The following is a 16,594-nucleotide window of genomic DNA, read 5'->3' as shown; positions in this document are numbered from 1 at the left end:
GTATAGTACTTAGGTTATAGTAAGAACTCAAGTTTCAGCTGATATTACTATTACTATGTTTTTAATTTCATAAAATAAGTCAAGGTTTTGATTTACTAAATTGTAAAGACAAACCCAATTGAAACTTTCATAGCTTCAAATGTCATTATTAAGAATGACATCACTGTTTCTGCATTCTCATTTTGCTTGAATTTCTACTAGTTTATGCATCATTAGGAAGCATACATAGCACAAGATCATAAATCCTACAGGGGAGGCCAAAGGTGTCTTATATTTCTCTTTCCTTCTTCCTTCCTTCCTTCCTCTCTTTCTTTCTTTCTTTCTTTCTTTCCTGTAGATTAGTAAAAATCTCAAAGATCATTACAATATATGTTAAAACCCTTGCTAAAATATCTTTATCAAAGTTATGAAATCTTAACTGATGGCAAAGTGATAGAGGTATAAAATAAAGTATATAGAATTATATTTTCTGAGCAGTCAAATATTCAGCCTATATTCAATTATTTAGAAGTTGATCAAATTTGTGTAATACTAAACCCCTTTTTTTTTCTTCACCCTTCACTTTTCCTGCCCATACTTTGTCCAGTTTTTCAATTCATTTATATACCCATCCTAGAAGGGAAAGGACAAAGAGGAGGAAAAATGCAAATCTGTTAATAGAGTTATTTCTTAGCAGATTGGAAAGAAGCGGAGAAAACTTTAAATTGTAATGATAGATCCATTGTGGATCACCCGCTCTACCAATGTGGAGCAGCTACAGAGGAAGACAGTTGCTCTGTCTTCCCCTGGCCTGGATACTTGATGTGTTTGTTGATGTTTTCTGAAAGAGGTAGTACACTTAATCTTTAAAACTACTCACCACAAATGACTGAATGATCCTGCAACAATTGAAACATGTCCTCATCTATAAAAATGCACTGAAGCTTTTACATTAAATTCAACTTTCTAATATCATTAAAGCTAAAATATCTTTAGCCACATCAATGTATTAGCCATTCTTATTCATTGCTGTTGCGTTTAATATACAGCTCATTATACTAAACAAACATAAATCTGGGTAACTCAAAAGAAAGAGACAAAACGTATCCATATTAACAGAAAAAAAATCCGTGCAGAAATTCCAAAATCGTACTAAACACTTAGTTGAAAATGTAAGGCAGTATGCATTTAAATAAATATGTCAAGAGAAAAGAAAGGCAGCAAGGGAACCTAAAACCTCTTGATAGACTGAATATATAAACAGACAATGGCTGGATCATATATGAAATCAGTAGTCTAATTCACACTTACAGCAACCTGCCCAGAAAACCATAGCTAAAATAAACAGCCCAGGAATGCAGTTGACTTGTAAATCAGACTTGCAGGAAGCCTCATTGTTACCTTTAGTAGCAATCCAGGAAGCTAAACAATAACTTCTGTTAACAATTGGCCCTAAATGACCAGGATTTGATTAATAACTAGCAGCTTCCCTAATTTTTGTCACCACTTTCAACTTGGAGCCAACCAGAGAAAGCCAAATATGTACACTTAACCCATAGGATGCTCTGCTTCTAGTTAGCCCTCTTTTAGATTCCCTATGCCAATAGCCTCCAATCAGGGCATTCCTGAAGCCTTCCTTTTTCTCCACTGTAAATGTTACCCATTCCTCCGTCTGCCCTTGAGTCTCTCCCAAAACACAAGTGACAGTGGTTGACTCCCTTGTTATAGTAAGCTCTGAATAAATAGCCCTGAATAAATAGCTCTGAATAAATAGTTGGTCTTATTTATTTCAACACAATTGAACACCCACTACATCCATCAATGGACAACATGCTTAGATATATTAGAAAGTCAACCATCACAATATTCTGTGAGGAATTTTTTTGTCCCCATTTTACAGATACAGAGAACTGAAGTTTGCAGTTTAGATAGCTTCTCACGTTTTCCTATTCTACATCATGTTACAGTAAGTGCTTTTGGTATATTATTTTGGTAAAGTTTTTGAGACAATATTAAAAGGATATCTAACAATAATAACAACAATAGATATAAATTAGATGAATGTTTTCTAGCATTACTTGCTTTTGTATCTATCAACTTTCTAGATAAAAGTCAACATTGTATTTTTAGTTGACTCACTGCTTTAAGGTTATAATTTATCAAAATATATATAGAATTTGAAATAATGAAAAGCATAATAAAAATAACTTCCATAACTTATTTTCTATAAGAAGACATCAACAGAAATAATTTGCTTGTCAAGCAGTGATTGCATCAACATGTTTTTCATAGACAATGTGTAGAAAACTTTATAAAAGAATATAATTGTTTACAATATTGACAAGGAAACAAGTAAAAATGAAATTTGGGTGATTCTAAAAGAAGGGACTAAGTATTGATTTGCCTAGCATTTCAGATACTCTGCAATTTTTTTAAGTTAATTGCCTAACAATCATATATGTACTATTGTGTTTATTTTACAAATGAGGAAGCAAAGTTGTAAAGATATTCAGAACTTTAAGCCTTTCAGCTAGTGAGCAGGGGAGTCTATATATAAAAACTGAATTACTTTTTGGTTTCAAAGTCCAACAAATATGCTCAAAACTCCTTTGATTAAAATTCACTTTAAAATGTTCCCTTACCACGTAAGTTGGTCACAGAACCTAAAATTGAAGTAACATTTTCTAACTATAAAATAATACAAATTAGCTTTATAGGAAAGAAGGGGGGAAAACAGCATTTGCACATACTAGAAATTACCATACAAGTTACATAAAGCCAGACAGAAAAAAATAGAAAACTATAGATGAATAATAAGGCTTTTTAATGCCTGAAAATAAAATGATATTTCAGAACAATTCCTTTAACAAAGACCTGAAAAAGTAAAAAGAAATATACAGATAACATTGTTTAAATAATAACGTGGAATAAGAAATGATGACTAAAGGCCAAATAGTTCCTCATGTGGTTTCTACTTTGTCTTACTAATTCCATTCAGTTAACTCAAACTTTTACTATGAATTCCTTGCACTGAGCATAAATTAAGATGAACAGAAAAGCTAGAATTTGAGAATCCTTATAAACAGGAAAAGATTCAATCCCTTGGCCTTTATAACATTTCATGTTAAGGAAGGAAACTATTTTCTTGAAATTTCCCTGTTTTAATAAAGGTAATGAATTTGTCACATAAAATTATAAATGTCAAAGGTATGATTTGACCATTTTGCTAAGTGTACAGAGCAGAAAATGGTGCCTCTTTTATACACCTTAAAGATGTTTTGCCTTGCCATAAACAAAACACTGATTCTCAATATCTATCAGTTGATATAATTTTTAAAATTTTTAGTTCTACCTCCTCTCCACTGAGCTACAAGACATATTTTTCATATGAATGAGAAATTATTTGAGGTCTCTATCTTTGTCTCTTTCTATACCAGACCTTCTAAACGGGGGTAGGTGGGCAAAAAGTATAGGGCAGGTTGGGAGATGCATTTTACAAGAAAAAACCTAGGGAGTTTCCCAAACAACATGTATCTCAGAGGTTGAGGTTGATGCCAAGAAAAACAACCATATTGAAAATAACATGTTCTAATCACTGTGAAGCAATAGTATGTGTAGTACAGACAGACTGATCTGGCTCTTCCATTGGCCGTGTGACACCATTCAAGTCACTTAACTTTGTGACAAGTTTCTTCATTTGTAAAATGGAAATAATGATAATAGAACCTCATGGGATTGTTATAAGGATTAAGAGACAATATATATGTGTTGACACATAGTAAACACTAGGTTTATCATTGCTGTCAGTTTGAAACAAAGCAAATTACTTTGTTTTAGAGAATGAGCAGTAAATTGAAAGTTTTCTTATGCCGATGGTCAAGACAAAGAGGATGCTGTTTGTTCCATGAGCTACGACAATGTTCTTAGAGGGAGGAGGAGACCAAGAGAAAAGAATTGCTTTCTAGAAAAAATTAAGCAACACGTTTATGTCTTTTCAATTGAAGAAATTGATTACAGGCTTCTCTATGCTCCATAATGGCTAAAGAATACTTGATTATAACACTATCATGCTACACTCTGTCTTTGTATCTTCGTGAGTCTTTTGTTAAACTTGGTACATCTTGAAAGTAGTAGTTATGCCAAAATTTTTGAATCTCAAGTGTCTAATAATGGCTTACATGCAGAGGTACTCAATGAATGTTGAATGTTTATGGTTTCCTTTGCTGTGCAAAAGGTTTTAAGTTTAATTAGGTCTCATTTGTTTACTTTTGTTTTTATTTTCATTATTCTAGGAGGTGGGTCAAAAAAGATCTTGCTGGGGTTTATGTCAAAGAGTGTTTTTCCTATGTTTTCCTCTAAGAGTTTTATAGTGTCTGGTCTTACATTTAGGCCTTTAATCCATTTGGAGGTTATTTTTGTGTATGGTGTTATGTAGTGCTCTAATTTCATTCTTTTACATGTAGCTGTCCAGTTTTCCCAGTACCACTTATTGACAAGGCTGGGAATAAGTGAAACAACTTATTGTTACAAATGAAACAACAGACAAATGATTAATCTCCAAAATATACAAATAGCTCATGGAACTCAATATTTAAAAAAACAAACAATTCAATTAAAAAATGGGCAGAAGACCTAAATAGACATTTCACCAAAGAAGACATTTAGATGGCCAAGAGGCACATGAAAAGATGCTCAACATCACTAATCATTAGAGAAATGCAAATCAAAACTACAATGAGGTATCACCTCACACTGGTCAGAATGGCCATTACCAAAAAATCTAGAAACAATAAATGCTGGAAAGGGTGTGGTGAAAAAGGAACCCTCCTGCACTGTTGGTGGGAATGTAAATTGATACAGCCACTATGGAGAACAGTATGGAGGTTCCTTAAAAAACTAAAAAGAGAACTACCATATGACCCAGCAATCCCACTACTGGGCATATACCCTGAGAAAACCATAATTCAAAAAAGAGACATGCACCCCAATGTTCACTGAAGCACTATTTACATTAGCCAGGACATGGAACCAACCTAAATGTCCATCGACAGATGAATGGATAAAGCAGATGTGGCACATATATACAATGGAATATTACTCAGCCATAAAAAGAAACGAAATTGAGTTATTTGCATTGAGGTGGATGGACCTAGAGTCTGTCATACAGAGTGAAGTAAGCCAGAAAGAGAATAACAAATACCGTATGCTAACACATACATACAGAATCTAAAAAAAAAAAAAAAATGGTACTGATGAACCTAGTGGCAGGGCAGGAATAAAGACGTAGACATAGAGAATGGACTTGAGGACATGGTGGGGGAGGGCGAGGCTAGGGCCAAGTGAGAGTAGCATCGACACATATACACTACCGAATATAAAATAGTTACCTAGTTGGAAGCAGCCGCATAGCACAGGGAGATCAGCTTAGTGCTTTGTGATGACCTAGAAAGGTGGGATAGGGAGCATGGGAGGGAGGCTCAAGATGGAGGGGATATGTGGATATATGTATGCATATGGCTGATTCCCTTTGTTGTACAACAGAAACTAACACAGTATTGTGAAGCAATTATATTCCAATAAAGATCTATTAAAAAAAAAAAAAAAAGAAGGGCCTGGAATACATTAGGCACTTAATAAATGCTGACTCTATCAAAAAGTAAATAAATAAATAAATAAATGTTGAATGAACGATGAATGAATTTTCAAAAATAAACAAATGAATGAATACATGGATTGACAGTTTTCAGAGAAAGAATGGTATTCATATAGAGTGGGCTTAATATTTAAAATGAAATGGAAACTCCTTTCAGAAGCTTCTTTCAAAAGTTAAATCTGCATCTTAGAAATTATTCAGAAGCCCTCCCAATATGAATGACTTAGTCCAAAGGATTGCACACTCTTCTGTTTCTACTTCAACTTGCCAGAAGATATTTAATGTCTCCTAAATGAGTAAAAAAGAGTTGTATTTGTATTGTCTCTTGACTAACACGTCATGTCATTTTATTGAGAAAAAATGTAGAGAGCCTATCTTGGGAAGAATTTTCATTTATATACAAACACGTACAGATTTATTAGTTTGAATTGATTGTAGATTTTCAAAAATTAAGGTTTTTTTTTAACTGACTTAAGATGAAGAAAAGTTTCTCCTTTTGAAATCTTGAAGATATTTCAGAGTGCATGTTGTATTGCCCATGCTTACCTTCCAAAATTAACTATATATGGCAAGCTTGCCATATCTTTTGTTGGTATAACTTGCTTTTAATTTAGGAATCACACTGATTTGAGCTACATAATTTATTTGGTAATTTTAGTACTTACAATGTATTTCCATGACTTTGTTTCTCAGAAATAATATGAGAAGTGGTATGTAATTACTTCTTACCCTATTTGAGTCGATTCTTGCTCTGGAAGTATAGATGGGAGGTGGGATGTTGAAAGCCTGAGGGACCAGATATTCCTCAGCATCCATCATATCTTCTAAATCCTCTTCATCCAAGAGATTCTGAAAGAACTTGCTGTCGTTTGGACTGGGAAGCTTCATACGATCATCACCCTAAAAAATTGCCCATCAGATATACACACAGAAATGATTCTTTCCTTCATTTTAAATATGTGAACTTTGTAGCAAATTTATGTAATATCAAAATGGTTGCAAATTCATGCACTCATTGAACAAAATAATTATTTAGCACAATTACCAGCCATATAGAAGCCTATAACATACTTAGATATGACACGGTAAGATAAAAACATTTAATACAAGAAGAATGTGATAAATGCCATTAGAGATGAATAAAGCAGAATGCTCTGGCTATTCTGAGAGAGGCATAAACCATTTCAGATCTGAGAATAATGGTGGGTTTCATTGTCAAGATGGCGTTTGAGCTGTGACTTTAAGAGTATATAATAAAGAAAGAGCAATTGACTTATCAATCTTTATTATACTTGGTTGGTTTGATAGTGTAGAGCTATTAGGATACATAGGATCCATGGTTTGCTCTATAGCATAATATTGTTAAAGTGATAACATTCAAAATCACAGCACTGGGGGCAATTAACATAAAGGGGGTGGGAGAAACACCAAAACAATAGTTACACTCTTACCTCATCTATTTCTTAAATAGAATTTTAAAATTTGTTTTGTGATATTTTTGTAAACTTTTTAAAATTAAAATTAATTAGGGAAAAGTTAGCTAGAAATCATTATCTGCTAAAACCTGACTTTTATCTTCATGTCAGACTATTGATATGAAGATAAACACTACCTTGTTTTATTGAGGAATCTTAACTCAGTGTTATCCAAGGTCCACTTGTTTATGGTTTAGGTAAAATAATCATAAAGAAATATATTACAACTTTTAAATGATCAAATACATTTTTTTCTAGTGTTACATATAAAATGTTCTTTTGGTTTATTATTTTATTTATGTACATTAATTCATCTGAATCTGAGTTATTACTTGAATATTGCATACCTCTCAAAAGAAAAAAAAACATATTTTAAAATATTTTTCTAGGATATTATATGTCAATATATTGAAACTTTTAGTTCACTGACTTCAAACATGGACACGATTAAAACAAAAATCCATCTTCCTTTTATTCCAAGAAGAGACGATTATAACAATGAACATGACTAGCAGAGTACTACAAGGTTTGTCTGAGGATAAAGGCCTTTTTATGTACATGAATAATCATAATTATCTGGCAGTTCAACAGTAGAGGCACTTGAGTACGAAGGGAAGATGCTTAGAAGTGGTTCTGACATCAAGTAAAAGTCATTTCACATGATATTTTGCTTAGCTAATTAATTGATTTGTGAATGGTGATATCCATAGTTCCAAAGTCCAGATATTACTACTGTTTTGTAGTGGGTTTGTCATTGGGATATTCTCAAAAATCTAAGTCAAATGTACAAACCTGAATAACTAGGTATCTTTGAGGGTCTCGAGCCATCCTCGAAAATTCAGCAGCCAGTTCCTTAAATTTAGGTCTACTGTCAGCATCAATCATCCAACCTAGAAATTCACATGCAATAAAAGAGTCACTATATCCATAATTTTATGAAAATAAAGACTAAGTTTGAAAAATATCATTTAAATAAAAATGATTTGAAAAACAAAGAAAGCTAATGAAACAAACAATCCAATAGATGAGATTCTATCTCAATAAGTTTGCTGACATTCATAATTAAATGTAACATATTATAGAACAACACAAGCTTTTTATTTTGTTGATATAATTTAAAATTAATTTTTCATCATAGAAAATATAACCTAGGCTAACCATGGGAACTTACAGAATCTCAGATCTTTTTTTCTGTAGGTGTGAAGAGAATTTAAAAATAAAAAAAAAATTTTTCTTTGATGGGTATAGAAAAGGTGATTGGAATATAATTTATCATTTTATATCAGGAGTGACATGGAATAAAAACTTTGGTTACAATGCTGTATACTGGCAAAAAGGTGAAAAAAGGAATTGAAAGCAACTTTCTTATGCTACTTTTTTCCTGGTGGGGAAAAAACTAATGCAAAGTGATTGGTAATGTTTGTTCAGAAATAGTGATTAGCTTATCTTAGTACTAGCCTTTCCAGCATAAAATACTATCAGCAATTTATCAAGTTATGTATTAAGAGCCTTAACTCCCAGGCTCTGTTTAACTGATGAAATGACAAGAATAAAGGCACCAAGCTTTCCTTGATTTTATTGCCAAATGACCCTTTTCTTAGATATTAAAACTCCTAAAAGTGAGGTAAAAATCGCTATTAGGCAAGATGTTTTCCTGATTTTTTATTATTCATCAGAGTATCTAAATGAAGTATATAAATCATCTCATGCTAGTTATGGGATCAAATTATGTAATACATGTATGTTTTTAAGCCTCCATAGCTGACTACCAAACAATGTTTGACCCAATAAAGCTATAAAACTTGTTTCCTCCTTTCTGCGAGTTCAATTTTTATTCTTGTTATGGGAAGTCTTTGGGTGTCATTTTATGTATCATTAAAATTATTTGATATTTTTCTCTCCTAACAAAGCTCAAATGCTCTGTATTTTATATGTAATCACTAAAAAAAAAAAAAAAATGCTGTTGATACCAAGATGTTAATGAGAAAATCAATGTTTCTGGAACTCTATTGGAACCAGAAAAGGTTAAATTCTCAGTGAGGTATCAGTTTCTTCCTAACTAAATATTGAGTAAACAGAACTACACTTTTAGAGAAAAGGGCATGCTGACCTGAAGTGAAAAGCACATTTTAAATTTCTTCCCTCACTGTCAGAATGTATCACACATGTCACAAGTATAAATCTGAGTAGACCTGTCCAAAGTCTCTTATTAATAAGATGCTTATTCACCTTCACCAGTTTGTTTCTTTGCTAACCCTGTGTAAATCAAAAGGGGAAAACCTCACATTACACAAGAAAGATTGCTGAATGCTAATCTCATTTAAATTAAGTCAGAAACTCCAGAGACTTCCCTAATTCTATTTAAATTAAGAGTCTAGGCTTCCAAAATACATTTATAACACATATGTGTCTGCGGCCTAGAAGGGAGAAAGAAAAGTAAGAGAGTTAGTTGTAAACAAATTATCAAATTGAAAGAAAGTAAACATTCATAATCTTTGTAGTTCAATGTAGATTCATGTCTTTCCACTTCCCATTCTGTCTTGCTAATTTTCTGTTGACTGAAACTGGTAAACCTATTTCCATTTAATTCATTTTTTTAAACTATTAGTTTCAAGATTTTTTCTTTATGTGTAGATCATTTATTTAGTCTGCTTTTTTCCTGTAAAGAGTATTAGCATTACTGTGATTAATTACATCTCTTTATGAGAAACAGTTTCATTGTCATGGAAATGATAAGAATCAAAGTGAAATAAATAAGAAGGGTAAGAATCATACAACGTTGACTTCATAGCATGAAAGCATGATATTGCTTCATATTAACAAGAATCACAGCAAACACAGGGGTTTACATGCTCCTTTTCACAATTATATTTAAACTTTTATATTTTTCAATATACAGAAAAATTGTGCAGGTTGATTAATTACTAAGAATGATGATGAGGATGACAACATAATTTTGCAATCTTACATTTGACCATGACCATATAAACATCAATAGTGCAGATGGGAGGCTGGGGCAAACGTTCTCCTTTCTCTAACAAATCGGGGATTTCTCTGGTTGGAATTCCATCATAGGGTTTTCCTCCAAAGGTCATCAGTTCCCATATAGTGACTCCTAAATGGGAGATCAAATTCTTACATAAGCATATTAACAATATACTTTGAAGAAACCAGCAATATGCCAGTGGCAAAAGAACACTTCTTAGAGGGTAATTAGAAATAGTCTAAAGAAAGGCTCTTCAGATTCCTATGTCCACATGAGAAGCCCAATGACAAAATCTTTGTGGGAAATTTAATTTTCTTATATCATTGTCACTGAAATTTTTAATGGGTAGCAGAGACAATTACAGAGTGGACAGAATCTGTTCCCCATTTCTACTTATAAGTAATGCTAATGATTGTTGACCCAATTTGTTTCACCACATTAGAGCCTATAAAACAATTTATTTACTATACACATGGGTACTCAGTACCAAATAAATATGATTAGGTAAAATCTGATATTGACTAATTTTGAGATTAGCATCTTTACTATTAAAAGCCCTAAAGGCCAAGCTGGGGTTCCAGAATGATTACTTATGTTATAGTAAATAATTGTGCTTTTTTTTTTTAACTAACACAAAGAGAACAAGTGGAATAAAACAGATTCATTTCTTTAGCACATATGAGAGACTGACTGAAGAATGATCCATATGTAAGATAAAATACATGTAAAGTGAGCTTTCCAAAATTGAAGTGAATCAATAATAGTCTATTCCTTAGACAATAAGAACGGTTTCTTGAATCACTAGAACACTGATTTCCTCAGTAAAAGCAAATACTCTAAATACTAGCATGCAAATAGCCAACTTTGATAAGAATAATGATTCTGATTTGAGCAATAACATACACAATACAGATCTCTTCTTTATAATCTAATAATTATATAATTTAAAAGTTATAGTTTTCTTAAGGATAAAGGTTGTTAGTTCAGAAATAGCTATGTGGGCACAATAGTATTAGCAAGTGAATTTTGATTGATGCATATACAAGTATCTTTTAATATAAAACTAATTATGTCTATGTTTTCTTTTCCACTGCCATCTGTAATGAATTATTCATTCAAACAGAAGTAATTTTTAGCTCATAAGAGTTATCATTGACTGATAATAAAAATGCAAAGCTTAAAGTATAAAAGTATATGTAAACTTCAAATTATCCTTCATAATAGTATCATTAACGATTATCTGATTTTTTTAGTTAATATTTACATCTTATGATTCTTAGGTATAATATAAACATGTAACTAGTGACACAATTTCACTGTTTGATCTTTATAAAACCCTACTTGATTTTGCATACTAAAGAATGATTCATAGAACTGATGATTAAAACTCAGTGTCCATGAGGCAGGCTGGAACAAGTTAAGAAGTAGATTACTGTCTATTTATATTCAGTCAGTCATATTTATAGAATATGTATTTAATGAGAACATTTTATTAACTTATGTTTGCAGTTATAAAAGAATAGATGCTCTCACATCTCTATCAGAACTTCTAATATAAGCAAGATACAAAGCAACTACAAATTAATAGAAAATACAATAAACAGAAACACATATATACAAAAACTGAAGCAGAAAAATCAAATCCCCCACTTCTGCCAATAATATTCCAACTATATCTTTGCAGAGGTGATGATAAGTAGAGTCAAACAGAGATGGCTTCATATAGAAGAACAATCTCAAGAAAGCTAAATTAGAAACATCTTCAAAACTTACAATTCTATCATTTGAAGATATAAACCATATTCAATGCATATTTATTTTTATAAAAATAAAGATGCACCCAGTGGCAATGTTCCACAAAGATTCACTGTAAACAAGATTATGTATCTTTCTCTGCCTTTTATGCCTTTGCAACCAACTGTGATATATCATAAAAATCTTAAAATGCCTTATGGATATGGGTTGATGAACTGGGCTATGTTTCAAAACAGAGTTTACCCTAGCATTCTATCTATCTATCATCTATCTATCTATCTATCTATCTATCTATCTATCTATCATCTATCATCATCTATCTATTTATCTATCTATTTTTACTGAACTGCTTCTGAGATGTTGCAAGTCAGCATGAACATTATAGCCTTAAAACAGGATTTTCTCTAAAAGATAAATTTTACTATTAAAAATGTGATTGCCCTGCCAACGTTTACTTTAATGTGTATATATAGTTACTTATTCTAGAGGTCAGTTAAAATTTTCAGATTGCCACGTTTAGTTCAGGGAAATATAAGTAGGAAAGAAAAGAAAAAGAAAAATATATATATGATATTATTTAAATCTATCTTATAAAATATGTAAATCTCTCTATATCATATAATATATATGCTAATCTATACCCTATAATATATAAATGCTTATGTACATGCTAATGTATATCATATTCTATAAACATCTATCTCATATTTATAATGTATATGATCTATATAATAAAAATAATAATATATATGATATATTTGTTTTTTATTTAGTCCTGACAGTTGAACTAAGCTTTGTCAAGTATTCCTCTATACTTGCCTAAATCTCAAACACACAACACTCTACTGCTAAACTGAGTAGAATACATGAGGCCTTTGTGGAAATTTTAATACCTCCTATGGTTTACATGTGTGGAAGGAAAAACTATCCTATAGAAATGTCTTATTATTTTAAAGATAATTAATACTGTTCTAGATAAGAAGTATAAGTTCTTTAGTGACTTAATGACTTAATTTTCTTTCTAAAAGAAAAATAAATAAACTAAGCTTAAATTTGAGCAAAATAAATCATATCATGCTTTCAAGTCTCACCACCACCATATTATTTAAAGAATCACAGTGCTTTTTATTTGTAAGAAGTGCTAGTTTTATATGGTATATTTAAACTTAGAAAAGGTGTTGATTTATTCTTACTAATACTTAGATGGACATAAGTTGTAAATAGCCAGACAGAGGCTAAAAAGCTCATCTCAAAAACTGAGTTAAATGCAATTAAATAAATGTTCTAAATTTTCAAATCTCTATTTCCAGTTCATATTATAATTCTCTAATATATCTGTTTACTCCAAAAGTAGTTTATACATTAAAATTAAAGCTGTAATTAGAAATCATCTCTCTTACCTCTCCCCTCACATTTACTACTCTCATCCTACTGATTTCAATAACTGTTCTTTGTTCTAACAATAATCTCTATTTTTTTTTTACTATAGAACATAGATTCCCATAAGAAAAAAATTTGTTTTAAACATACATTGCATTTAGAGTTATGTTTTAAAAGAGTTGTTGAAACTGAAGGCCATGAGATTCTATGAAAATGTCCCTAATCTAAAATTGCTGGGGTTTTTTTTGTTTGTTTTGTTTTGTTTTTTGTCAAAATGATCAGACAAGTTGCTATCAAAATAAAAGGTTATGGTAGACAACTCAACCAAGACGTTAATATATTACATTTTAGAGACCCAAGAAACCTAATATTTTTTTTGCTTTAAAAGCCTTATGTCACAAGGAAGAATGATTTACCATAGCTCCAAACGTCACTCTGATGGGTGAATTTTCTATAGTGTATACACTCCAAAGCCATCCATTTAATTGGCATCTATAGAGAAATAAGAAATGAAAGGTTTATAGTCATATAAAAAGTCATTTCTATATTTCCTCAATATGAGTCTCTGGACTCGCCTCAATTGTATTTTTTGATTGTATGCCTAGAAAATAGAAATAGAAATGTGTTATTTTCAATACAGGGAACAAATGAAATGAAATTTAAGCTTCAAATGAATTAACATGAAGATATATTTATTTTTAAAAGTTTCATAAACAATGAAAAGTAAAATAATAAAATAAGTATCACTTTCTATAGTTTTAATTAATATTCAGTAATTGAGTTACTATTTAACATTATGACTTACAATATCAATTCTAAACATCTAATACATGTACTTCTAAAAATGTGGTCATATTATGTTTTTTTCCCCCCAAATGAGATTCTCTACATTTTCAGTAAATGCTTTTTCACCCTCAGAAAAATTTCCAGCCACTGGTAAAAAGGACTCTTTCTACACTTGGCCCCTCCCTTCTCCTCTCAGATAATTTGGTCACTAAAACACCCAAAATAATGAATTCCAAAGTTAGCCTTGCTTTGTTCCCCAGCCACAAATGATCTTCCTTGTCTTGGTTAGCCAGTATTGAAAATATGTACCATTTTCAAAATAGAAATTATATAAAAGGATATGAGAAGATCAGTACAAATCCATCATCTCTGCAAGAAAAGCAACTCAACTCACATACCCTGCTGCTGATGGTTCAGCAGAATGATTTTCAGCTACGAAGGGCAGCATTATATAGCTGGGAATATAATTAGATTCTATGGAATAAAGATAAACATTTCTACTTAGCAGCTGAAACCTTAAAACTAAATAGGCCTTTGAAATCATGAGGTTGGCTGCTCACCAAGGTGACACCAAGGTAACTCTGTGACAGAATCATGGTATTCAGTGAAAGGGAACAGAAGACACATTGAAAGTAATTTCCCTATGGGCAAGGAGTTAGCACACTTTATGGACTACGGACACTGTTAAAGAAGTAAGTTTAAATCACAGGTGGCTCAATAAAGACTTAATTGTTACTAGGCATTTAAAGCTCTAATGAATCTTGCTTTAGACAAATCTTAAAGCTGTATGTTCTCAAGACAAGTGAAGTCATGTGATTTATAGACTTCTACTTCTGCGCAATCCTGTAGTGAATTTCAAAGCCGTGGTCTCAAACTGCTGCAATTTGTAGTAAACAAGCAAAATAGGCTAATAAAATCAAGGAAAAGCCATAGAATACTACAAAACTGAAGTTTTTAAAAAAATAAATTTTGTGTTCTTTTGCTTTGTGATAAGACTTGACTATATATAGTTATATAAGAGTTTAGTACAAAAATCAGTGTGAAACATTTGGAAGACTATCACTGAAAAATATTCATAATGTGTATTTGGATGGCTCTTGATGAATAAGGCACATAATAAATATATTGATACGATATATGAATTAATTTTTTTTGTTAGCATAAGCTTATAGGTCACCACAGGTTAAGGCTGCATTTGCTTATTTCATTTGGCCTCTCCTGATCAAAATTCCTCCAGGCCAAGCTAGAAGGACCTCCAGAGGAAGAGGAGATATCCTCGATGGTTACCAAAAACAGCAAGTTAATGAAGAAACACAAGAGCTGGAACTAAGGCATGGATTGAGACCACACGGTGGGTGAGGGAGGCAGGAACACAGTTGTCAGGCAGGGCCTGAGGATGGAGAGTCAGAAAAGTTAGAAGAGGCAGTGGCACTGCACAGATCCCTGGGATATAGCAGCTTACATTCTAGTGGAGGGAGTCAGATAATAAATAAATTCGTGGGGGACCTTCAAGATGGCAGAGGAGTAAGACATGGAGATCACCTTCCTCCCCACGAATACATCAGAAATACATCTACAATGGAACAGCTCCTAGAGAACACCTACTGAACGTGGAAAGAAGATCTCAAACTTCCTAAAAGGCAAGAAGCTCCCCATGTACCTGGGTAGGGCAAAAGAAAAAAGAAAACACAGAGACAAAGAATAGGGATGGGACCTGCACCAGTGGGAGGGAGCTGTGAAGGAGGAAATGTTTCCACACACTAGGAAGCCCCTTCACTGGTGGAGACAGGGTGTTCTGGGGGGGGAAGCTTCAGAGCCACGGAGGAAAGCACAGCAACAGGGGTGCAGAGGGCAAAGCAGAGAGATTCCCGCATACAGGATCAGTGCCGACCAGCACTCACCAGCCTCAGAGGGCTGAGAGCTGAGGCATGGGCTTCGGAGGTCAGATCCCAGGGAGAGGACTGGGGTTGGCTGCACGAACACAGCCTGAAGGGGGCTAGTGCACCACAGCTAGCCAGGAGGGAGTCCGGGAAAAAGTCTGGAACTGCCTAAGAGGCAAGAGACCATTGTTTCGGGGTGTGCGAGGAGAGGGGAGTCAGAGCACCGCCTAAACAAGCTCCAGAGATGGGCGCGAGCTGCGGTTATCAGCTCAGACACCAGAGACGGGCATGAGATGCTCAGGCTGCTGGTGCAGCCACCAAGAAGCCTATGTGCAAGCACAGGTCACTATCCACACCACCCCTCCTGGGAGCCTGTGCAGCCCACCACTGCCAGGGTCTCGCAATCCAGGGACAAGTTCCCTGGGAGAACACACGGCATACCTCAGGCTGGTGCAATGTCATGTGGGCCTCTGCCACCTTAGGCTCACCCCGCATTCTGTACCTGTCCTGCCCCCCTGGCCTGAGTGAGCCAGAGCCCCCTTATCAACTGCTCCTTTAACGCCCTCCTGTCTGGGTGGGGAACTGATGCCCTCAGGTGACCTACATGCAGAGGTGGAGCCAAATCCAAAGCTGACCGCCAGGAGATGTGTGAACAAAGAAGAAAAAGGGAAATCTCTCCAGCAGCCTCAGGAGCATCAGA

General features: G+C 33.4%; 1 protein-coding gene across 1 annotated transcript in view; it reads right to left on the bottom strand.

The window, feature by feature from the left end:
• ERBB4 (erb-b2 receptor tyrosine kinase 4) overlaps window positions 1-16,594 on the bottom strand; it is a 1,231,960-nt gene that overhangs the window by 34,233 nt on the left and 1,181,133 nt on the right. Inside the window, exons 24-27 of the mRNA XM_082396354.1 lie at window positions 13,645-13,720; window positions 10,076-10,222; window positions 7,900-7,997; window positions 6,362-6,532 (exon numbers count right to left, since the gene is read on the bottom strand). Coding sequence (XP_082252480.1) covers window positions 6,362-6,532; window positions 7,900-7,997; window positions 10,076-10,222; window positions 13,645-13,720 — 492 coding nt within the window. The remainder of the gene's footprint in view (window positions 1-6,361; window positions 6,533-7,899; window positions 7,998-10,075; window positions 10,223-13,644; window positions 13,721-16,594) is intronic.

The sequence above is a fragment of the Balaenoptera borealis genome, assembly GCF_965194805.1.
Source record: "Balaenoptera borealis genome assembly, chromosome: 6".
NCBI lineage: Eukaryota > Metazoa > Chordata > Mammalia > Artiodactyla > Balaenopteridae > Balaenoptera > Balaenoptera borealis.
The sequence above is the reverse complement of the archived record's forward strand: the minus strand, read 5'-3'. Positions and strand labels throughout refer to the sequence as shown.